Source organism: Herpailurus yagouaroundi, unplaced genomic scaffold, assembly GCF_014898765.1.
Source record: "Herpailurus yagouaroundi ecotype Mexico unplaced genomic scaffold, PumYag 141, whole genome shotgun sequence".
NCBI lineage: Eukaryota > Metazoa > Chordata > Mammalia > Carnivora > Felidae > Herpailurus > Herpailurus yagouaroundi.
In genome coordinates this window covers 44,886,081-44,910,540 of record NW_024412396.1, presented here as the reverse complement: position 1 = coordinate 44,910,540, position 24,460 = coordinate 44,886,081, and the positions used below count along the sequence as shown (strand labels likewise).

Below are 24,460 nucleotides of genomic sequence, written 5' to 3'. Positions count from 1 at the left end.
GTGAAGGTGAAGGGAGCTACCCAAAGCCAAAGGTGGGGGTGCAGTGGCTAAAGCAGATGAGAAGCTGATCTTCTGACTCTCAGTCCAGAACTCATCCGGAGGCGCCTGGGAATTATTAACACCACAGGTGTCTAGGACCACGCAGACCCGTACTCTCTCACCTCAGCGGGGCATTCGCTGCTGCCCTGGGGTCCTCTTCATCATCTGCTGATGCCCCATCGACGCCCCCCTCCAGGATAATGCTGCAAAGCTTTCCCGCCCTCCTGCAGCCAGCCTGTAGTCCTGCTCTGCTCTCTGGTTGTGCGGCATCCTGGTCCCCGCCGGGCCCGTCCCACGCCCAGTTGAGGGTTTTGAAGGGACTTGTGTTCAGGGAGGTCAGCTCAACCGTCCTGGAGTTTACAGGTCACATCTCTAAAAGGACTCCCCTTAAAGAGATCCAACTGCTTCCACTGTGTCAGCATCGCAGGGGGTCACTTGTGGGAATGTTGGCCATGTTTTCACACAGCCCAGAGGGCAGTGTGAGGAGTGAAGATGAGTGGGTCCCCAGGGGTCCTAGCTGGCCTCGGGGTAGACGCCCTAAAGGACTGTCTGGGACAGCAGGCCCACTAGCGGTCACTGATGATGGGAGCCCGGTGGTCCCTGGTCCTGGGGTTGGAGCTACTGGGGGATTCTCTCTGGGATCTTCTCTTGTATCTATCCCTCAACCCACAATAACAAGACTTTGACGAGGGACACCTCTATTTCCCCAGAATTACTGATTAGGGTCCAAACTAGGAAAAAAGATGCTAAGTATCCCATACCCTAAAGAGCGACAGCTGGGGCCTGACACCCTCCCCAAAGGGAGCATAACACTTGAGATAGCTCTGCACTTGGCCACCATTCCCCACTCCAATCCATACAAGAAGGTTGGGGAAGAGCGAGGAGGGAGCGGGCCAGGAATCACTACATTGCTTCTTCTCCTCTCCGTGAAGCCGAAGAAGCTGGGAAACTCAAAGAGAACTGCTTCCGGAGATTTAGGCCAGTGACACCTCATTTTGCAACTGGACGTCTGTGATGCAGCAGACTTGCTGACCAGCCTCCCCAGCCTGCTGCAGCCAGGCAGGGGGGAGGTGGGAGAGAGGCAGGGGAGAGGTGGGAGAGACGCAGCGGGGAGGTGGGAGAGAGGCAGAGCCAAGACGGGAGGCACTGAGGATCCCCCCGCACGCGCGCAATGATGTGTGCGTTTCTCAAGGGTGAATGGACGCCCCAGAAGGGAGCCAGGCACGAGCCATATCACAGATACAAAACCAAAGGCAGGCTCCTTAGAACGAAGTGGGTGTGGGGAAGTATAGAAGAGGTCAAGTCTGGGCTGAATTTCCCACAGAAAGGCCCTACGTGGTGGGGAGGCCCCACTCTAGGAGCTGCCTTGGGCCCCCTACGAGAGCCAGCACTGGGGCACCTACCACACGGCCGTCCATGCTAATCTGTGAGGCCTCCACAGTGAACAGAGGGGAACGTGACTGTTGTCATGGTTTCCGCTCCCTCCACGGCCCCATCACTCGGAAGAGCGGAGTCATGAGAAGGCAGAGGAGGGGTTGTCTCAGAGCCTGAGCGTAGCCCCCGATCTCCTCCCAGAAGTCAGGGTGCCCGCTCAAGAGTGTGCCAGGGCGGGGCGGGGGGAGAAGGATCTAGATCAAGCCGGAGATTGAAGTTTGTAATGGGCAGAACTGGGCTTATAAAGAAGCGAAGTAACCAGGAGGTTCCCAGAAGGGAAGGCACATTTGTACTAAACCATAAATGTGATCTATCAGAGCAGTGGACACAAAATGCATAAAATGAGCCTGGGTCCTCAGTCAGTTGAGCATCTGACTCTTGATTTCAGCTCAGGTCATGATCCCAGGGCCGTGGGATCGAGCCTCACGTTGGGCTCCCAGCTGAGCAGGGGGCCTGCTTGTGATTCTCTCTCTCTCTCTCCCCCTCTCTCTCTGTCTCCCTCTGTCCATCTCCCCCACTCCCACACTCGCTACCTCTCTAAAATTAAAAAAAAAAGTCCTTTTCTTCTTGGATAATGTAGGAATTGCAAATGTTTAATCAACATAGAAAAGAAAACACAAAGATAATCTACACTGTGAAACTCACCAGGTTGTTCACTAAATGTTTCTAATTCTACTCTGGGCACTTACTAGCAAGCAAGGACATATTTAGTGGCAGGCGTATAACCAAGGTCATGACCCTTCTCTGCATCAATTCATGGAACTCACACAAAGGGGACCAGTGACCCAGGCTGTAGGGGTGAGGGCTTCATTTGGTGGCACTGTGCGAAAAAGGTCAAGTTTCACGTCCCCGCCTGAATAATGGAAAAAGAGGGAAGTGCCACAGGGCAGACGATGGGAGTGCCCCAAACGTCTTCAACCCCACTGGTGGCTTTATGTGGGTCATTCCGGAACTTGGGAGTAAAAGGCCAGATGGCAGTCTGGCTCTTTCTGGGTTTTTTTGTATAAGGCGGTGGGTGCTACCAGCTTCCCATCCCCCCCTGGACCCCCAGAGAACCAAGGGTGGGTACCCATCCGGAGGCCCCTCCTCTCATGCGAGCACAGGCCCACATCCCGACTGAAAATGTCCTCAACCCTTCCCTCCCTGTAGAGGCTAGGCATGGCTCAGGAGCCTCTTGGTGAAGGAAGAGACAGGATAGATCCGTCTTTTCCTTGACTGCTACTGGTGATGGCCCTCCTGTCCTCGGAGAGAACAGAGGAAGGCCGAATGGGGCTGCAGGCTGGTCCTACACTCAGCTGTGAGCTCGGGCCTGTCCTCTCCCACACCACGCTGGGCATCTCTGCTTGAGGCTAGGTCTGCCCCAAGTCTCCCACTGATGTCCTGCATGGCCCAATGCCCCCCTTCTTTCTCTCCCCCCAATCCCTGAAGCATATGATAGGCCTCTGCAAACTAGTAGGCTTTTAACGTGACTCTAAACTGCTCAGAGAGGGGCGCCTGGGTGGCTTCGTCGGTTGCGTGTTCAACTTCGGCTCAGGTCGTGATCTTGCGGCTCGTGAGTTCGAGCCCCGCATCGGGCTCTGTGCTGACAGCTCAGAGCCTGGAGCCTGCTTCAGATTCTGTGTCTCCCTCTCTCTCTCTGCCCCTCTCCTGCTCACTCTCTCTCTCTCTCTCTCCCCCCCTCAAAATTAAACAAACATTAAAAAAAATTTAAAAAAAAGTTGTTTTTAACTGCTCAGAGAAAAACTGCGCTCGCAGCTGAATGCAAGCACCTGGGGTCTGAGCTGGATGGGAGGGGAGAGAGGTGGCTATTCTAGCTCCTCGAGGAAGGGAGGCGACAGTGGGCAGAAAAATCTGAGGGTGGGTGCCACCAGTAAGTCACTGGACTCCTGAGTCTGAATCCTGTGAAATGGGGAGAAAGACATACGCGTCACTGGGCTGTGGCATTAGGTATAGCAGGGCCTGTAGACACAGGGAGCTCTGGAGCCTGGAGCCTGGAGCCTGGAGACACAGTCTCAGCACTAAACCTGTGTGACAACATTGAAGGGCTTAGACCCTTTCCCAGGAACACTTAGCTGCAGAGAGGGTTAGGGGAGAATTTTCGAGAGGAATTATCCTGTTCGCCTACAAAGGACAAAGGGATGGGGTGTGGCAAAAGAAACCTTGGGGAGTTTCTCAGAGGGTGGTGGGGAAACCATTTCCAGGCACAGCGGTGCACGGGGAGAGGGGGCGAAAGAAAGAGATACCAGTAGCATCGGAGAAAATCTAAAGCCTCACCTTGGCCGCCAGTCCCCACCCTGAAGCCCTCCAGCAATGTGAACCAGACTAGCAGCCTCTGCCTGAATATGTACTCCCATCAAATTGGGGCAGAGACAGCATGCACCCCTTTGGGGGCTGCACCCTGTCCACAGCTGCTTCCCACCTGGGGTCTTAAGATGGGGATTATGGCCGAGGTGCCCACCTCCACCAGCCTGAAGCCACAGGGCAGGTTTCCCCCCCGAGCCTTGCCCCCGAAGCATGGCCAGCAACGTTCACTATGTTCCAGTGAGGGTTTGTGGGGGCAGCTGAGGAGGTAAGAGGGAGAACCACAGAGATCACAAACATGGTAAGCGAGGGCCAAAGGGACCGGTCAACGTCCTCACGGCAAAGCGTGGGGGCACCTTGTAGCCACTCGAGGGTTCCCTTCTAGTCTGACAACTCAGACTTCCTAGGATCAGAGCGAGCGCACCTGGACCAGGGAAAACACCAAACTTTTAAGAGAAAGCAATCTTCCCATCAGAGTAAGCCCCCCAAAGAAAGAGGCAACGGCTACCAAGGTTTACCCATTTTTATTTTTTTATAAAACCAGCTACAAATAGTCTCCTTCCCTGCTCACAAACGAAAGCCACACAACACAGCCGACACGTGTGTGAGAGAGAAGATGGCAGGGTTGGGTGGGTGGGTTCTGAATTTCCACAAGGAGGCACCCCCTCTGTGTTTTCATGCTTCCTCCGGGCCCGGGAAAGGGGCCGGGGCATTGAGGAAGGTTGATCTAGCTCCAGCACACCAAGTCATCTGGTCCAGGCCAAGGGGGATGGCAGGGTTTCCTTTCCTCCCTGCCATGTTGGGATGGGGCCTCCAGTCACCCCTGAGATACCTTCTAGGATTTTCTCCATGATAGCAAGAACCTTCTGTAGCCCGAGGCCCCACCAGAGCATGTCTTGAGAAGGTGCACTCCCCGCTCCGGGCCCTCCCTGAGCACGGCCTTGAGTGGGCCAGTGCTTACGATGCCAATGCCTTCCAGACCCAAAATGGGGTACACAGTCCGCCGAGGTGGGCACACTTATGGGAATGCTGGCTGGGATATGAGAGGGGCAATCCAACAGGGGCATCAGTCTTGGGCTACCTGCCTTCCTTCGAGGCCACCATGGCCGCGCATGGGAAGAGAGGCTAAATGTCACTTGTTGCCCTCTGACAGCTGTCTGAATGGGCGCAGCCACCAGGCCAGAGGAAGGCTGGACAGCCCACAATGGAATCCCAGTAAAATGTCTGCAGAAAGCTAGGCCTCATTTCCTCCTAGCTGGGCTATTATCCCTGCACTTCTACAAGAGGCAGAGGCAGGAGGCCTGAGATCAGTTTTACTCTGGAATTGGCCTTGAGCCTGGGAGCCCTTAGAAGAGCTTGAGAAACAGGAAGAACTTCAGTATTGGGTTAAAAACCAAATAAACCATTGAGTTTACCAACAAGGTGGCTCGCTGGGCTCCCCCCTCCAGCTTGTGGTAACCACTGAGGACAGGATGGCAGGGGAGATAGAGGATGGATGGGAAGCCCCAGTCTGACCTCGCTGCTGAGAGTCTGTCTTGGGAAGCCTCACTCGTGCATTTGCAGGAGGCCGGCACTGCACTCATCAGTGTGGGCCTTCTGTCCTCTTCCCTCCACTGCTTAAAATTGTCAAAACTCGACTAAATAGAAGGCCCCACTGTGTGTCTTTTTCTTCTTTGCCTCCCCTCTCCTGCTTTACAGAGTAGATGCTGAACGTGGGTGAAAATGTTTCAAGTGGCTTCATGCAAATGGTCTGAGGGTCATTTGCTCGGTGGGTCATGAGGATACTGGTGTGCCCACAGATGGATCCTGGGCCACCCGACGGTCTGGAGAGCAGGAACATGTGAGCAGGGGGGAATTGACACCAGTGCTGGCTACTGCCTGCCCTCCAGGGGCAACTCCCACCTGCCCCCCAGCCCAACCTCCCTTGAGAAGGCCAGCCTCCCAGTGACTTGCCAGATCTGACAGCCAAATCAAGGGGCAGTGCCCTCCTCCCACCAGAAAAGACCCCATGGAGTCTACAATATGATCACAGGGCTCCCATCTACATGCACACAGGGGTCGGTCTCCGGCGTGGCTGGGGATGCAGTTCTGGGTTCTAGAAAGCCGGGCCGTGTGTCCGGAGCCCCACAGCAAGAGCAGGGAAGGGGGTGGAATAAACAAACAGCAATGCCAACACCTGTACAAAAGAACTATACAATTTACATATATATTTATGTACAGTATATAAATCTCTTTCTTCTCAGTCCCAGCAACAAACACCTTCCCCCCCCCACCCCCCCAAAAAAAACCCTCAAAGTTGTCAGTAGCAGATCCAAAAACGTACAATAAGAGAGAGAATAAACAGTCTTTTTCCCTTTCCTTTTCCCACTGTGGTATTAGATATTGGTATTTAAAAATGAAACCAAAAAGAAAACACGCAAATGGGAGTTATCAAAAGTGCAAACATGGTGGGCACCACTTATGTTACATGGGATGTGGCTGGGCCGGGGTGGGTGGGGAAGGGGGAGGGGGGGCGTGGCGGTATCGGTGAAGGTTAGGTGTGTCGGATGGTCTGGATGGTCCGTCCTGCCTCCCTGGTCTCTCCACCTGCCCATTGGTTTTCCACTCCTTAGACGAGGCGTCCTACTGGGAAAGGGAATAAGCAAGGAGTTAGAGGTAGGTTTACGAGGAACCCAACGACACGCATCAACTACTCCCAACCTGGGAGCGGCGGCGGTGGGCTTACAGGTGGGGACGGCAGGACCCTGGTAGTGCTAACGGCACAAAAAAAAAAAAAAAAAAAAAAGGAAGAAGAAGAAAGAAAATGGGAGCCAAAGTTACTTGGCCGATTCCTCCACTCCTGCCGTACTACAACGCTGCATTTAGGGGGCCCGTGGCGGGGACCCCAAAAAGAAGACAACTTCCTGAATCGGTTTGGACCTGCTCATTTTTCCTGGGGGAAGCTGCCAACACTACCACCTGCAACAAACAGGAACGTACGACACTCGAGTGGCCTTGGCCCCGAGAACTGGTGGAGCTTCCTTTCTACCTGGGTGCCCGTCTCCTGCAACCCCCTGAATGAGGAACGGACTCGAGAAAGAGCCAGAGGTTGTGTGGCCGTGCCTCCCGCTCTGGGGGTATTGGTGGCCCTCTTCTGCCCGGGTGAACCCACTGCTGGCCAGCACCTTTAAACAGAGTCGCTTTTCCAAAAGGCCAGGCCCTCGTTGGGGTATCTCTCTGAAATCCCCTCAACTATTAGCTAAGAGGGCTTTGGTGCTGAGGGACATCGGCATAAGCTTCTTGGGTCCTGGTTCTCCAGGTCACAGAACATCAGGGTGGAAAGAGTCTTGGCGGTGACCCTGTGGTCCAGCCTCATCATCTAGAAACTGAGGCTTGCAGCAACTGAGGGACTTAGCCAAGGCCCAAGCCTCCCCCTGCTGACGCCCAATCTGCCCCATTGGGTGCTTATGGATCTTGGAGGCTTCTGCAGGGCCCAGGTCTCCTCGAGGAGGAGTGGGAGCTGAGAGGCGGATGCATCAAGAACTGGGCCAGCTCTGCGTGACCCCTGGAGGCCGCGTGACTTTGTGCATGTACCTCAACGCCACTGGGTCAGTCTACAGACTGGGAATGGGGGCCACGGCTGTGCTGCCTCCGCTCTGCCTCTGACAGGATCGCCTTGAGGGCTGACTGAATTCATGGAGTGGAGAAAGGGCTTTGAAGAGCATGAAGTGCTGAGGGGACTCGCGCCCAACCCAGCCGGTCACGTGAACCCACAGCTCAATGCTCCCGCCCCCGGTTTTACTAACATTCCTAAGCCCTGAGAAAGTGACACAACCCAGGGTGGGGTGGGTAGATGCTGGTATGTCTGATTTGACAGGTGAGGAAACCAGCCTGGAGAGGGAGTGGCGGGCCCAGGGCAGGCAGGTGGGCAGTGACGGGATCCGGCCTGGCTCTGAATCCCATCGCTCATCCACTCGGCCCGGCAGCAGAAAGATTCCCACAGAGAAGGAGGGCCCTCTAATCGTGCCGCCCGCCGAGGTGAGAAGTGCAGGGCCCCTGGTGTCCAGGCCTGGCTTGTGGAGGCTCCGAGCACTAATGCTTTGCCTACATCACATGGCTTACTCCTCGGGGCAATTTTATACGATTGTTATAAAATGACCACGTTGTCTCCATCGTATGATGGTGGAGCTGTGGCTCGGAGACAACACAGCTTTTACGTGGTGAAGCAAACTCGGACCTGGCTACCTTCTCCCAGGACCGTGCTTTGAACCACCGAGGAGGGCAGGGGACAGAAAAAGCCTGAAAGGGCAGGCGGCATCCTTGGGCAATTCCAAGGGAGGGCTGGAAATTTTTTCACCAACGGAGGAACTAGTCTCCACGCTGCCTGTACTGACGCAGGGCGGGGACGATAATCCTGATGAAGATGTTTTACAAACTGAGGAAATGCGGACCCTCGGACCCAAAGCCACACTCATCCCTAAACTTTGTGCACTCCCCCAGCCCCCGTGAGCCCCCCACCTAGCCTGCAAGCCTCTCTCGGCCCACCAGAGGGCACCGCATGACACCAGATGACCAATGCAGGGGCTCATTCCCCACATACCTTCGGCCCAAGCGACTTTTCTGGGGCTCTCCAGAGCGACCCAGGGACGCTGCCTTCAGCCCCTGGGTGTGTTCGTCCACTACTAGCAATTTCTTTTGCGCGTTCACTACGAACCGGGTCACTGGGCTAAGTTCCTCACGTGCACCATCTTGTTAAACCTTCGCACCCAATCTAGGAGGTAGATGCTATCATCTCCATTTTGCAGACGAGGAAACTGAGGCTCAGAGGTTCCAGAGCTAGCAAGCGGCAGGGCTGGGATTAAAGCTAGGTCAGGTTGCCCTCAGAGCCTCTGCTCTCACCCCCAGCTCCCGCCCCCACCTCCCCGATGCCTCTCGCTAATGCTCCCTTCTCCTGCAGGCACTGCCTATTTGGAAGCTACGGGTCTCCCCGTCCCAAGTTTGAAGGCGGTGCCCCGGGCCCAGCAGCCTCTACTCCTGCTCACGTCACCCCCAGCTGGGACTGCTCCCCCGCTTTCCCGGACTCACCGCTGGTCTTGTCTCCCTTGGCCTTCCTCAGGCAAGCAAAACTGGCCTGCTCACACAAGGGACCACCTTCAAACACTCTGGGGTCCTTCTCATGGAGGGGACAGATTCCGGCCTGGGAATCCTGAGGCTGGGTCCAAATGCCAGCAATGATGCCACCTCACGTGGGCCCTCTGACCTCGAGCAAAGTGCTATTCCTCTCTAGGCTCGTCTAGACTCCTCGACTGTAAAATGGGTTGAGGACGCACACACACAGTGACCTGCTTATATACGTACACAGACACACACACACACACACACACACACACACAGAGGGACACATGTATGGACATGCACACATGCATGCACATGCACAGACCATGTACACACATAGGGAGACATGCACACAGACACCTGCACACACACACACACACACACACACACACACACAGAGACATGCTCGCAGGGACACTCACGGACATGCCTATGCATGACACACGCAGAGACACGCACGCGGACACAGGCACCCCAGCCATACTTTCAACCAGGCAGCGCATTCAGGGGTCGGCGGCGGCCGCAGAGCTCTCGGGCCTCTCTGTCCCCCTCCCGGGGCGAGGAGCTCAGGGGGAGGGTCGAAGGTGTTGGGTGAGGAAGGATGGCAGCTGCACTCTAGGGGCCTCCCTGGGCACAGCTGTGAAGGTAACTTGAAACTAAAGCCTGTCCTCAGCTGAGTCCGGCTTGAGGAGGAGCAGTGCTCCCTAAATACCACAATCCAGGGGACAGTTTTCCTGGGTGCTTCCCTCAGGTCCCGTGTATCGCCCAGGGATGGCAGACACCTGGGGCCTGGCAAGGCTTCAGAGAAAGCCTAGGAAGCCCCTCTCCGCTCTGTGGCCAAGAGGTCACCACACTCGGCCTCCCCTTGGCATCTGTGTGCTGGGTAGACCAGAGGGGACTGAGGGCAGAGTCATTACAGATCCCTGTGGGTCCATTCCTCCTCGATCCTTACATGCCCCTAGGTGGGCCTCGGGTCTACGCTAACGCTGGGTGGTCTCTTTCCAAGACTGGTCCTCTGCCTATGCTCTGAAAAATGGGCACAAACCCCACGGGTGTCAAAGCGTGATGTCACCACAGGGGGAAAGCCCCTCATTCATTCATTCATTCACTCGTCCGACAAGGATCTGATGGCACCGTGCACCGTGCTGGGGGTAGAACCGAGGTGACTCAACCCAGGGCTCCAAGGGGGAATCAGAAAAGTCAGCTGCAACACAGTGTGAGAAGTGCTGCTGACCGAGGCAATAATCTGAAGAAGAACAGTAATGTGGAACTTCGATTCAGTTCCTTCATTGTCTCGGGCACCGTGATAAGTGTTTTCGCTCACTGTCCCACTGAGTCAGCACAACAGTCCTTTGAGGTAGATACCATGGTTGTTCCCATTTTACAGATGAAGAAACTAAACTCCAGAGTGGTGGAGTAATTTGTATTTGGTGAAGGAGCCAGTCTGTGGCAGAGGCGGGGTTTGAGCCAGGACATTGCACTGTGTCCTGGGGACCCAGAGTACTATGGGAACACAGAGAGGCGTCCTCAATCAGACAGGAGTGCCCAGAGCCATGAGCTCACTCACCCAGGGTCACACACCCCAGAATGAGGGCCAGAACCAGCTACGGAGGGGGCAGGTCCCGAGACACGGTACTTGGTGGTAATTCATCCACTTCCTGTGCTATCCTTTGGGTTCACCGAGGGTTATGAGCCAGAAACAGCCCTTAAGTTTTCTCCCTGGGCAATCTCAGCTTTTTTCAAAGCTTCCATTTCAAGCAAATCGGTGTCACCCAGGTTGGCATCTTCAGCCCCGACCCTTCGCCTGCACTTAGAGAACCACTGGTCCTTGAGATGCATCCAACTTGACACCTTCAATCCATACCGGTTGTCTTCTCCATCCCCCTATGCCTGCTCTGTTCGTCCTTCCATGTTGCCCAACTCGGTGAACAGACCCGCCCTCCAGTTGCCCAAAGCAACCTCCATCCCTATATCCACTCGGTCACCAGAACTGCGGCTCTATGTTTCTCAAAACCACTCGCTTCCCTTCACTCCCACTGTGCTTTCATTAACTCAAGCCTCTGTCGCCTCCCGCCACAGCCTCCTGGGGGGACCTTGCCTCGCTCGTGTGCTATCTTTTTTTCCCACACTGCAGCCAGCATGCATTTTTGAAGCAAAAACCAATCCTATCATTTCTTGGACTGAACCCCTTCCATGGTTCTCTGCTGCCCTTATGAAGTTGAGACTCTCCCCTTACCTCCTGTCACCCCCCAGCTCCTGCCACCTTTAAGTACGCATTTCAGTCCCACTAACATCTTTCAGTTCCTCTAGAACCGTTCCTCACCGCTACATCTTCACTCTAGGCTGTAGCTTAGAACACTTCTCCCTCTGCTGACCCCTTGCCTCGGCCATCTCCTACCCATTCCGCAGGTATCGGTTTAGATCAGGGGCTGGCAAACTCATCTGTAAAGAACTAGGTAGTAGATACTTTAGGCTCTGCAGGCCGTGTACAATCTATCCTTTATTCCTCTTTTTTGAAAATGACGTCCCTTGAGAAATATAAAAACCATCCTTAGCTCACAAGCCATGCAAAAATAGGCCAGCGACTAGATTGAGCCTGTGGCCCATGGCTGGCTTAGACATCGCTTCCTTCACAAAGTTTTCCGAGGCTGTCTGCCCCTGAGCTAATTTAAGTGCCCCTACATATGTTCCTACAACACTCTGCACTTGTTCTATCATGACAGAGATGATTAGGTTTCCACCAGAAAACCTAATCCACGTTCTCCTCCTCTTCCGGGGCGCTCCCAGACTTCCTTACTATTGGGTGTGGTCTGGTGGCAGTTCCAGCCACTACGAGGTATGAGAGGTAACGTGTGTCACTTCCTGGACTGGAGCATAACCCCCCCACCCCCACCCCCCACCCCCCCATGAGCACTGTTCCATGCTTTACTCCATCTGGTTTACTGAGAATGGAAACAACCGCCATGGTGACCTTGGAAGCCACTTAATAAAGAAGGAAGAGTCATTCTTAGCCAAGATAGATCTCAGAGTGACTGCACAGTACAGTCTCCATTCCTGTTCCTCCCCTTGCACGCACAGGCACGCGTGCACACACACACACGCACACATACGCATGCACACACCATGACCTGGAATCATGCTGAACTATTACAAGGGCAAGATGAACAAATTTCTCCTGTGTTGGGCCACTACATGTGTGGGTCTGCTTGTCACTGCAGCCTGGCCTCTCCTAACACCCTCTCCTAGCGCTTACCACAATGCACATAAACACTTTAAGATCTATGTCCTCGGTAGGCTGTGGAAGGACAGGGGCCTTATCTGCCAACTGTACCAGGCATCCAGCATAAAGCATAACACACTCTTCATAAGCAGTTGAATAAATGAGTACCTGGGATCTCGTCTATCGAAGGAGCCCGTGGTCCCTGTGCCTGGGTGGGGCACGTACTGGAAGGCCAGGAACACACGAGTGAGCACTCACCTTCTTTGCTAACACCCAGGCAGCCCTTCAGCTCAGGCAGTGAGATGACCTTGTCCTTGTTCAGGTCACAGTAGTCAGTGAAACGCCGGGCACACTTCTTGGGCTTGGCTTTCTTCTTCACGTAACGCTTGAAGGGCTTCATCTCCCGCTTGTTAATGTCATTGCTGCTGTTGCTGTCCAACTGGCTGAAGTACCAGTGCACCACTCGCTCCTCCAGCGTGTGGCTGGGATCTGGTTCTGAAAACCTGGGCCACAGGCAGACACCCCCCACCCCCACCCCAGACAGCACCACTCAGGATCCTGCAGGAACCAATGGCCCCACTGCACGTCTCTCCCACGTGGGCAATGCCAGGGTGGTCGTGCCGAGCTGCCAGCAGTCAGGTAGCGAAGGCTCTTTCAAGCCAAAGACCTCCCAGCCCCACTCAGCCTGTAGCAGAATCAAGCCAGCCTCTCCAGCTAGACTCTCGAGACCGGATAATTTATTTCTCAGGGGTCCCCGAGTGGGTCACCCTTCTTACGTGAACCTGCCTCACCCTCTACCACAGGCAGGAATGTTCTTGCATAAGATGGGGGCTCAAGATATATTGAATGGATTTCATTCACCTGAGTAAACCACAGCTGGGATCCACGTTGTCCTCCTGGCCTAGGGTTCATCGCCAGACAAGCTGCGGTTCACACGTGAACGTGTACGCTCACTCAACGAACGTGACTATGGGAAAGGGCAATCTGAGCATGCACACACAGGCCCAACACCAGGCCAGGTCCCGGGAGGCATTGCCCCGGGCCTCAAACTGCTCAATGTCTTGGTAAGACTGAGCCAAATACATTGAGATCAGCCAGTGACAATTCAGTGTGAAGTTCCCAGGGCCCGTCACTGTCGGGCAACAAGTGCAGTAGGAATCGAGAGAAGAAGACAGTTGTGATGGACACAAACAGAGCAAGTCTAAAACTGGCGAGTCCCAGACCTACTAGGGGTGAGTCTCTCCATGGAGAGGTTTTAAGTCTGGAGGTCTGGGATGGACCTAGGAAACCACATGTATGCTAGAACCCCGGGGGATTGTGCTTAAAAGTACCAGACTATAGCAACCAAGAAGGCTTCCTCGTGTCAAGGTGCACAGTAGTGACCACGTCTAACACAGCCCACGTATGCAGAGTACTGCATCTGGCAGGTAGAAACTATATCTTGCAAGAAAAATATTCACGGCACTTGCCAACACCTTGGGGTTCTTCTTTGGGGTTTGCCAAGTTTTCCAGAAGGGAGGGGACCATCTCTGACCCCACCCCTATGAACGAGCCAGCAAACTCTTTCCCTTTCCCATCTCCAAGTGCCCTCAATGTTTAGGGAAAAAGAAGTTTCATTACCAAAAAAAAAAAAAAAAAGCCAAGCATCCCTGCTAAATGCCCATTCCTAATTAAGTGGATTGCAGTCTTGGGCAGCCCCCCGGGCACCCTGGGCTGATTCCAAGGCAGTACAATTGGTGGATCTGCCAGCAGGATGTCTTCTGGACAGGTTTAATGCAGGGAGTACCTGGGCAAGGTGTGAGGGACCATCCGCCCCTGGTTCTTTGGGAATCTGCCTGGTCTGTCATGGAAAGCAGGCTCAGAGGGTCCTTCAAACAGGAATGGAGTTATTTGTCGTAGAGCTCAGATTTTTGTTTCTGCCAGTACGTGGTATTTTGGCGTGTCAGAGCTCCCTCTATTTCACCCATAACATTCACTCTCAAGCCTGCAGGGTATACCAGGTGAGCAGCAGAAAATTCTCTATCAAGATGCTTGTGGCACAGGAGGGAGGGTGGTCAGCTCCCTCTCTGAGCACCGTGCCTACCTGTGTTTCCCTGAACGCGAGGGAGGGCGTGGGCTGCAGAGGACAGCCAGGAAGAGCCCCAAGGGAGGTACTCCAGCTATTCCCACTGGGGACTCTCCCTTTGGACCCCTCCTGCCAGAGGCCATAAGAGCCCCATGGTGGCAAAGGCAGATCTTTCTCTAACCTTTAGGCTCAGCATAGAGTCATGTCTACCTAGAGGCTGGAATAATAAAGCCTCAGTCGCTGAGCTGGGAAGGGATGAGGTCATCCCGCCCAGCCGCCCTGCCAGGAGAGGCCCACTGCCTCCGACACGTGTTGCTGGGGCTCCAGCCTGTCCGGTTCTCAGCAGCTCCACCGATGGAGCTCCCGCACTGTCCTTTGGGCTGGTCTTCTTCCGACTTTACAACCTCTGGGAGTTTCTTCCCATGCACAGAGACCATCACTTGACTTTGCTCCCTTTTCCTTCCTTTCCTTCTGACTCTCCCTCCCTCCCCTGTCTCCTTTTGTCCGCTTGGTCCTGCCCTCCTCACTCCCAGCAGCGTCTCACAGCCATGACCACTGGCCTGACCTGGCCCTGGAGACTCCGAGGATACTTCCTTCTCCCGGGAGAAGTCTTCTGAGGCCCCTCCGAGTGGTGCTTCTCACTCCGCCGCACCCTCAGCCTGTCCGGGTCCTGCCTCTTCCCCCTTCCTCCCCCTTCCTCTGCCCTCCACGTAGGGCTCCCTGCTTCTGAACTCCTTTGACTTCCAGAAACCCACCGTCCCACCTCCACTCCTGACAACAGAGCCCAGCTCTACCTGTGACGCTGGCAGCACTGGGGGCCTACTTTGGAACCTAATACTTAGCGCAGGCCAAGCTCTAAGTACATTTAAAGCAAGAATTTCTTAGCCTTGAGGGCTCATGGACCCTTCTGAGAACCTAAACAAAGCTATAGTCTTCTCTGGAAAAGCGCACATGCACATAGCACTGTGCTGACTTCCAGGGTTTAATGGACTCCCTAAACCTCATCCAAGCTCATGGACTCAGGTAAAGAACGCTTGATCTACAGGGAAGGATCCCCAGCCCTGGCCCCAGAACACTGTTTAACCATGAGCCTTCTGGAAGAAGATGGGGTGAGAAAAAGGACGGTAGCTAGAGGGGTTTAGGGATAGTTTCCATGTTTCCAACAAAACATAATAAAAAACTACAGAAGGCATTCAGCTTAAAACTCTGAAAATCAGGTTCTGAGTTTGCAACAATCTTAAGTCTCTGCCATACTTCATACAAGATCGAGTCAGGATTGAGCTGTGTCAGGAGTCCGGGTTTAGTCACACCAGCAGCAGGCACGCATGTGCAAAAGAGCCAAGAGGCCTCGGTTGGCTCAGGAGAAGCTGAGATTTTCCCAGGGGAGTGCCCGATGGGCGGGGCCAAAGGGCCTCCCGCAGAATTTCCAGGAATCTCTCAAGCAGTTTTATTAGAGCCCTTTCCATCACAGTGAGACTCCCCAAAACTTACCCCTGCCCTCAAAGCCATACCCCCCCCTGATCCCTCCAGCTCCTGCGGCCTTCTAGAAGTATCCTTTATTTATTTATTTATTTATTTTTTTCAACGTTTATTTATTTTTGGGACAGAGAGAGACAGAGCATGAACGGGGGAGGGGCAGAGAGAGAGGGAGACACAGAATCGGAAACAGGCTCCAGGCTCCGAGCCATCAGCCCAGAGCCTGACGCGGGGCTCGAACTCCCGGACCGCGAGATCGTGACCTGGCTGAAGTCGGACGCTTAACCGACTGCGCCACCCAGGCGCCCCTAGAAGTATCCTTTAAAAACATTGGGAACTTGCCCTCCCAGCTCTAGGCTTCCTTCCGCTGGCATCAGACCTCCAACCTTTCTCTCACATGTGTACACACAACCCCTGCTGGAGACTGGGACTGTTGGGATTCAAATCTGCTCATCAGGCAAGGGCTGGGGACCCTACATCAGAGGGTGTAACGGTTCCTTAAATGACCTAACAGCGCTGGTCCATGCCATGGGCCTCCCTACAGGTGAGGTTCCACTCTACTAAAAGGGCTCACTGGGTGTGTAGAGTTATCCAAGTGTCCTTGGAGATGGTGTGGCAGGTCACACCCAAATGATACCCAATTCTAGATTTTGGAAAAACAAATCCAAAGACTGGTGTCCGCTCTGTCTCTGGGCTGTTTTGGTGGCTGTCCTGTTCACTTTGACCTCCAGGGATGACGAAACACACTAGAGCTGGGTGCCTCCCTGGCCACACTGACTGTTCTCCCAAATTCAGAGGTGACAGGTGCTGCCTTTCTCCTGCATTCAGTTTTGCTTCTGCATCCTCACTCTGCCAGGCGTTGGCTGCAACGCACAGCTGGAGAGCCAGCCCATTTGCCACAAGAAAACTTGCTCTGGCCAGGATCTTGGGCCTTGTTCTGCTGTCCCAAGCAGTTTTAAAGAAGGTGAGGCGGGACAGCCTGGAAGCACTGGCCAAGCCAAGCAGACCAACGGAGCCCCATCTGGAGTGGGGTCCGAGCCCTGCCAGCTGTGCAGGGGGGTGGGGCTGGGAAACGCCGAGTCAGCCATATTCCACACTTTGCCTTACAAGGCCATCAACAAGTAACCACGCTAGGCAGGAAGGAGGAAGCCACAGTACAGATGGTCTCTCCGTGGGGGGCCGCATGAGGGGCCAGAAGGCTCACGCAGCCCATCCCACCTCCCCGGAAAGTTCACGTTTTCTGGGGCGAGATGGAAAAAGGAGAGGGCTCCCCTGCTTGAGAAGACTGCCAGCTGGGATCTCAGAACTTTTCCTTTGGGTCTGATGAATGCTAATGGGTGCCATGGGAGGGCTGATCTCAGGAGGAGCTCACCTCCTAGAGCCCTGGAAGGAAGGAGCATGAGGATAATTCAATCATCCTGCAAACTTTCATTGAGAACTGCTATCCTTGAATGATACTTGCAGGCTGCCCCTCCCATGTACTAACCACGGATGTTTCTATGGACACCCTGTTCTACTTTGCCTATTCTTAGATTTGGGCAGGACCGCCCCCCCCCCCCCCCCGTTCCCCAAATGAGGCTGGAAGCCCAGAAAAGGAAGCAGACATCTCCCTCCATGCCATGTCCGATCACTAATAAGTCTTCAAATCTGATTACTTTCACTGCTAAAGCTTCAGAAAACCATCCCTTCCCCCATAGCTGTAGTGGGGCTCCCCCTCGCCTATCGCTCTGATGATGGCTGGAATCCTCCCAGCCCGTCTCGCTCTCTTCCCATCCAGCTTCCCTATGGCCTTCGGGATGATTCTTCAAAAATGCTCATGGGGCACCTGGGTGGCTCAGTCGGTTAAGCGTCCGACTTTGGCTAAGGTCATAACCTCACCGTTTGTGAGTTCGAGCCCCATGTCAGGCTCTGTGCTGACAGCTCAGAGCCTGGAGCCTGCTTCAGATTCTGTCTCCCTCTCTCTCTGTTCTTCCCCCACTTGTACTCTCTCTCTCTCAAAAATAAATAAACATTAAAAAAAAAAAAAGCTCACCTAATCATGGGCATCGTCCTGCACTTGGTGTGAATCACAAGGCCTGGCATGATCTGGTCTCTGCCCCAATCCACAGCCCCACCTTCTGCCTGCCTCCCAGATTTAAGGCACACTTCTTACAACTCCTTGCACAGGCCCTGCCTCATTACCCCGAGGGCTTCTTTGCCCTGGTCCATCTAGGTTGGGGCATTACCCCTTTGTTCACGAAGATGTCGCTCAGGTGAAGTATCATCTCATATATAAAGCCTTCCCTCGCGTGCCCTCCTGCCCCTGAAGCCCCCCAGCACTCTCTCTGCCTCTATTACCCCACTGACCTCATAGTGCAATCCTGTGATTCTACACCCCTTCTCTCAATCAGATCGGAAGCCCCTCCAGGCAGCGACCATGACTTCGTCCCCGGAACCCGACCCAGAGCTTATACCAGGGAAGAATGGAAATGTAAGAGTTGGTGCGAAGCCAGAATCTGTAGGCCTGACAGGTGTTACATTGCGGGGAGGCGGGGAGACATGACTTCTTTGTCCCTTCTTCCCACTGGCCCCAGCTGATGTCCAGCTTTAATTGCCAGACCCTGAGAGGATGTAGGAGGGATCAGATGTGCCTTCCCTGACTTCAGTCTTCCGTGCCTATGATCCCAATTCTGCCCGAATTCAGAGCAAAGGCTAAAACCCAGCCTGGATTCCTGAATTCTCTTCAACAGCCCTACTGTAGCTGTGCTCCCCAGCCTCCAGCTGCCCCGTGCCTTTGCTCTTTTATCATAGAAGAGTGCCTGGCCAGGGTCTCTCCACATGGGCTCCCAAGTCTCTTGGGCCCATCCAGGGTGCTGTAGGGACAAAGAAGGACCGTGGTGAATTTGATGGCTAGATTTGGCCTCTTGGTCTTCCAGTAGTTGGTGAAACCTCTGATGTGCGGGATAAGGATCAAGAGGCCTTATCAAGACATGTCTCTTTGTATCACATACGGATCTATCCATCTATCTACCCATCCTTCTAGCTGTTTATTCATTCAGCAAATATTTATTGCACCTCTCCTATGTGCCAAGGATTATTTTGAGTTCTAGGAACACAGCAGGGAAGAAGACAGGTAATGCTCCTTCTCCATAGAACTTAAATTTTCATTAAGTAGGGTAAGCCAAACAATAAATAAACAAGCCAGCAAAATACCAGCTAGGGTAAGTGCCTGGCTGAGAAATTAAAAAGAGGTGTGGCGACAGAGGGTGACTGGCAGCCCCTTTAGATGGGTTGGTTGCTAAGAAGTTGACATTTATTATTTTTTTTTTTAATTTTTTTTCAATGTTTTTAATTTATTTTTGGGACAGAGAGAGACAGAGCATGAACGGGGGAGGGGCAGAGAGAGAGGGAGACACAGAATCGGAAACAGGCTCCAGGCTCCGAGCCATCAGCCCAGAGCCTGACGCGGGGCTCGAACTCCCGGACCGCGAGATCGTGACCTGGCTGAAGTCGGACGCTTAACCGACTGCGCCACCCAGGCGCCCCTAAGAAGTTGACATTTAAATGGACAGTCGGGACCAATCACAGGAGGATGGGGCCTCATATTCCAGGCTGCGGCAGCAGCTGGCATGGAGGTCCTGGGGCAGGCAGGAACCTGGAGGGTTCTTCAAGGCCTGTTTGAGGGACTGAGAAGGGCCAGCAGCTGGGACACGGCCAGTGAGACCCTCCTTGCAGGGCCAGTTCAGGTGGGAGCTACAGCTTAAAACCTGGAGAACCTGCTACCCCTGGCCGTGGCCTCCCCATGTAAATGCTGCTCTTTCTTCCTGCATTCCCCAATTCCTGCCACACCCCCCGGCCCCCAACTCTCCTCCCGGATTTCTAAACTATTTCTTGGTTCATGTGGTGTGTCTTTTGATTACAAGTCCAGCCGCCAGGTAACACAGTTACCAAATGCATTTCAAACTTTTCATTCTCATCAACACCAAACCCAGTTTTGGCATAATATGAGCTTAACGTGAAAAATGTGTTTAGGAAAGAATCCTTTTTTTAATCTTCTCCCCACTCTAAATTACACCTAAAAGAGAGGGTTTTTAAAAAGAAAAAGAAAAATCTCTTCCCTAAGGATACGTTGGTATTAAAAACTGGTATTAAAGACATTGTAAACTTCTTAGTTTTTATTTTCTGCAAAGATCCCTGCAACCTGTGATTTGAAGGCAAGGCATCGGTCCTGATGCCGCCTGGCCAGGGGGACCTACCTGTGCCTTTGACCTCCATGGACCCCTCACCCACTGGCCCAGGACCCAGCCGGATCTGGTACTTTCCTGGCACCCTCAGTCTGCCTGGGGCCGAGGCAAGGCCCATGCTCGGAAGCTGGGCTGGGCTCCCAAGGAAGCAAGTGGCAGAGGTTTGAAGTCTTGTCTTCTCAGGAGTGCGGAGAAAGCACCAGGCAGGCTCCCTAAGTGGCTGGTCAGAGCCAGCAGCCCCAAGTGGTTGTGGATGGGAAACACTCAGACCTGGAAGTTTGCAGCCCATGTCCCTCCTGTTTACTTTTTCCATTTTCTTCTTCTTCTTCTTCTTCTTCTTTTTTTAAATGTTTATTTGTTTTTGAGAGAGAGAGAAACAGAGCGTGAGCATGGGAGGGGCAGAGAGGGAGGAAGACACAGAATCTGAAGCAGGCTCCAGGCTCTGAGCTGTCAGCACAGAGCCTGACACGGGGCTCGAACTCACAAAGCACGAGATGATGACCTGAGCCGAAGTCGGACGCTTAACCGACTGCGCCACCCAGGCGCCTCTCCATTTTCTTCTAATAAATATCTCATCCCAATTTTTGCATGAAACGACAGGCGTTTTTCATATTCCGAGCATGAGCAACAAAGGCAATAAATACTGAATACGCTTCCACAAACTCCCCTGCCGCCTCTTCTTGGAGAAATGGATACAATCCTCTCTCTTTTAAATGCCCAGTCGCTGAGCACCGTCGGCTGCCTCCAAGCTGTTCCCATCTCCCAGCCTATCAGACCCTGTCTCCATCTTCTCAGACTCAGTGCTGCGTCCCCCCTGGGGAGGCCTGATGTCATCCACAGGGTGTGCAAACCCAGAAACCAGCCTGAGAGCTCACATGGGGCTGCTGAGAGGAAGTGCACCAGACCAGCACCTTCCAAGAGTGGCAACCAGGAGGCAACCTCTGCGCTCACTTGGACGTGACCTAAAACTGGGTCTTCCGGACAGCCACCCTCGCCTGCCGCCTGCCGCAGGATGCAGCACCCCTGAGCTTGCGGTCCTGGTTCCCTACGCTAGACACACACCCTGTGCTCCTGCGGATCGCCGGCAAGGCGGCTACGCCGGGGCCTCTCCCCAGGCCTGGAGCCTGGACCTGCCACCGTGGTGGCACTCCCTGCCTTGCTGATGACAGCTCTGTCTCTGGGCAGATGCGGAGGAACTGGGCCTCAGAGCTCAGAGACAGGTGCCCGTCCCTGCCAACATGGGTACTTCCTCCACTGCTGTAGGAGCCCGCCGCCCCCCTCCCCAACACACACCCCTTCTGTGCCTCCCCTCTGGCTTCCTGGTCCCTGGCCGTCTCTTCCGTCTCATCTGTCGCCGCTCTCCTCTCCTCCTCACCCCCTCCAGCCCAGCCCAGCCATACTGGACGATGGGTGTGCCCTTTCTTGGAGCCACAGTGTTCTTTTCCTTTTCCTGGGGTGGTTTTCCTTCTTTCACTGGCTAAGTCCTACTTGTCTTTCAAAACTCAGCTCAGCTATCACCTCCTCCAGGAAGCCTTTCTGATTCCTCCGGACTGAGTTAGCAAACCCTTTTCTGTTCTTCCACCTTATTCTGGCACTGACCACTCAATTTGCAAGTATCCCCACTAAGCTGCATACTTTGCAGACATGAACATGCCTCACATCCCTGGGTTCCTAGTCCTTAGACCAGTGCTTGTTCAACAGGTGCTAAATGTGTGGATGGGTGGATGGATACATGCGTGCATGCGTGCGTGCTCCAACCACTGACCTAACGGGCCCAACTAGTGAGGCCTGGGATGCTGGTCACTGGGGAGTGTGTGCATTTGAGCCTCACGTCAGGACTGCCTCAGCCAGCGTTATCAGCTGCTGAACTAAGTTGGATTTGGATATGGCGATGTCCAATCCCACTGCCCAGAGCCCTTGGGGTTCTCAGGAAGCCAAAAAGGCACATGATTCCTGCCTTCTCAGAAGAGAAGAAAAATCACCAAGTGCTGTGTACTCCCTCCCTGCCCTCACTGCCCGGTTACGTGCCCCTCCCCCTTCCTGCTATTCAGCACTCTCACCCCAGTGCATCCACTCCTGAGGCTAAGGTGCTGGAAGTCTCTAGACATCCCTAAACTTGCCTGTAATCAGGTAACTAAAAGGCAGAGAAAAGCGATTCCCAAAGAACAGGGACGGGAGAGGGTGGGAAGACTTTTGGCAGAAGGCAGGACCAGTCCTTGCCCTACCCAACCCGTAGCCCCTCTCCCAGCCTCCTGAAGCATCCAGAAAGTCAGGCACCCACATCCCCGGCTGGGCCTGCATCCCGCTCACGTTCTCACCTCCCACCTCCAGTAGGCGCTGCTGAGTTAATGGCCTGCACCATGTCGGTGGTGAGGGCATCCAGGAGACTGGTGATAAATTCCATTTTCTTCCCTTCTGGACACCCTGAAAGATAAAGTGAGATTTGAGGGCAGATCCCCAGGCCCCTGTGATGCCCCACCCAGCACCCCCCCCCCCACACTCCATCCTACAGAAGGGGAAGCAGAGCCAGAGGAGGGAGCTGCTTCTGCACCACAGGAGTTGGAAGAACAGAAAGAGGTGGGGGAACCAGCAAGGGGCAGCCTCTCCTCCCACCTGGCAGCTCCCTGTCCTTGAAGGGATCGTCCACCTCTGCACTCTTGGCCCTGGCGTCGCTCTCACAGCTGGGCATCACGTAGCTGGGAGGAGAGAGACACAGGGGCGGGTAAGGAGGGGCTGGGAACTGGTGCCACTGCCAGCCGCAACCACCCTATTGTCACTAAGCCTGGAACTCCCGGGGCCAGCAGCAGAATGGCGCCTGTGCTGTCCAGCAGCCACCCGGCAATCCCAGTACCAATGTTTCCAGAGGCGTGTTCAGGCATGGCATGGCAACCACTCAAGCAGAGTGGCGCCTCAGTCACCTGAGGTCTGCACGCAGGATGTTTGGGATCCGCAGAACCTAGGGACTTGGGGCGATAACCTTCTCGCCGGTAAACTGGAGTTCGGAGAGGTTACCTCCTTTTCCGAGGTCACCCAGCGAAGAAGGGACAGAATTGTTACCGGAATCCGGGACCCAGGTCTTTCTACCAGGACTGAATCTGCCCAGGAGCAGAAATGTTCTCCTCGTGCCTTGATTCCCACCGGGCCGGGCCGGTAAAGGAGGGAAACACGAGCATAGCCTAACAGGGAGCTGGGTCTCCTACCCCAGGGTCCCCCTAGGGGCAGGATGGGCTCGGGGGCGGGGGGGGGGGGGGGGGAAGGGCGGGCTTACCGTGTGGAGGTCCCGGGCAGTGGGCGCCCTGTGTCGACTAGCACACACCAGCAGTAGCCAGTGGACTGGTGGCACTGCACTGGCTTGTAGAGGCCCCCGGGGGCGCACTCAGGGATGACGATGCCCTCCCGGGGATTCTGCCTGGCCTCTTCCAGGGCACTCTGCCTCTCCTGGTCACACGAATGCACCTTCTCTGCAAGAGAAGATGCAGCCTTTGGGGGCGCTCCCTCCCGTGGCTTCTCACCACTGCTTTTGGGGTAAGGATCCAGCCCGGCCCCCAAGGAACTGATGGCTGGTGAATCACCACGGAGAGCTGTGGCTCCCACACCGGCCCACGGTGGCGGGGGCCAGCTGCAGCCTCTCCACGGCCAGGGCTCATTAGCATTCACACCCAGTAGGTTCTACCGCACGCGCAACCAGCCGGCCCTGGACGGCAGGGCTGTTCCTCATCCGAATGGCAGTTTGCCCCCGGGGGCGGAATTTCCCCGACTGTTTTCAGAGTGGCTCCTGCTGATGCACTGTCTCCTGGCTCCTGGAGGTGCAGGAGCCTGGCCCCTGGGAGCTGACAAGCTGACGCCGGAACGCCTGTGTGTGCGCGGACGCTCTCCCGAGCCCAGACACAGCAGGACAGCGCCCCAGCCGCCAGCCTCGGAGAAGCGATGCTCAGTGCCCAAGAGGAGCAGAGACAGGGCCCATCCCCACTCCTTCTCAGGCTCCAACAGGAGGCTTGGCAGGCCTGAGCCGATGACACAACACTGCCCCATCCAGCGGGAGACAGAAACGCCCACAGGAAGCGTCTGCGCTCAGCAGCCTCCGGCAACGCGCGAAGGCGGCCTTACAGCCAAACCCGGAGTCCCCGAACCGGGCCCAGGCTGTGTGCGGTGCCCCTCGCCAGGCAAGGCCGGCTTGGGGGGGGGCCTCAGCCCCACAAGGCCCCTGGCCTGAAAATTCCACCCAACAGTCTACCTGCCAGACTTCCCTTTCCTGTTGTGTTGTTGCTGCTGTGTTTTCTTTTGCCTTTTAATTATTAAACGTAAATAGCACTGGGTTTCCTTTCTTAGTATGAAGAAAATTTTGAAAAACCCATGATCCCACCAAAGGAAAACACTACCTTTCCTAGACCTTTTCTTTTGCACATACAACATGAGAATACATATGTACACACCTACTTCGTTGTTTGGGTTGTTTTTTGTTTGTTTGTTTGTTTGTTTGTTTACAATAAAAGATATCACGTCATAAACCGAGGACCGTTATTTCCTCTTGTCTATTTTTTTAAAAATGTTTATTTATTTTTGAGATGGAGAGAGACAGCATGAACGGGGGAGGGTCAGAGAGAGGGA

The 24,460-nt window shown here is 54.5% G+C and overlaps 1 protein-coding gene across 1 annotated transcript in view; it reads right to left on the bottom strand.

The window, feature by feature from the left end:
• Nucleotides 1–4,279: 4,279 nt before the first annotated feature.
• SMOC1 (SPARC related modular calcium binding 1) overlaps nt 4,280–24,460 on the bottom strand; it is a 90,144-nt gene continuing 69,963 nt past the window's right edge. Inside the window, exons 8-12 of the mRNA XM_040478429.1 lie at nt 23,121–23,313; nt 22,466–22,548; nt 22,171–22,276; nt 12,347–12,591; nt 4,280–6,399 (exon numbers count right to left, since the gene is read on the bottom strand). Coding sequence (XP_040334363.1) covers nt 6,383–6,399; nt 12,347–12,591; nt 22,171–22,276; nt 22,466–22,548; nt 23,121–23,313 — 644 coding nt within the window. The 3' untranslated portion in view covers nt 4,280–6,382. The remainder of the gene's footprint in view (nt 6,400–12,346; nt 12,592–22,170; nt 22,277–22,465; nt 22,549–23,120; nt 23,314–24,460) is intronic.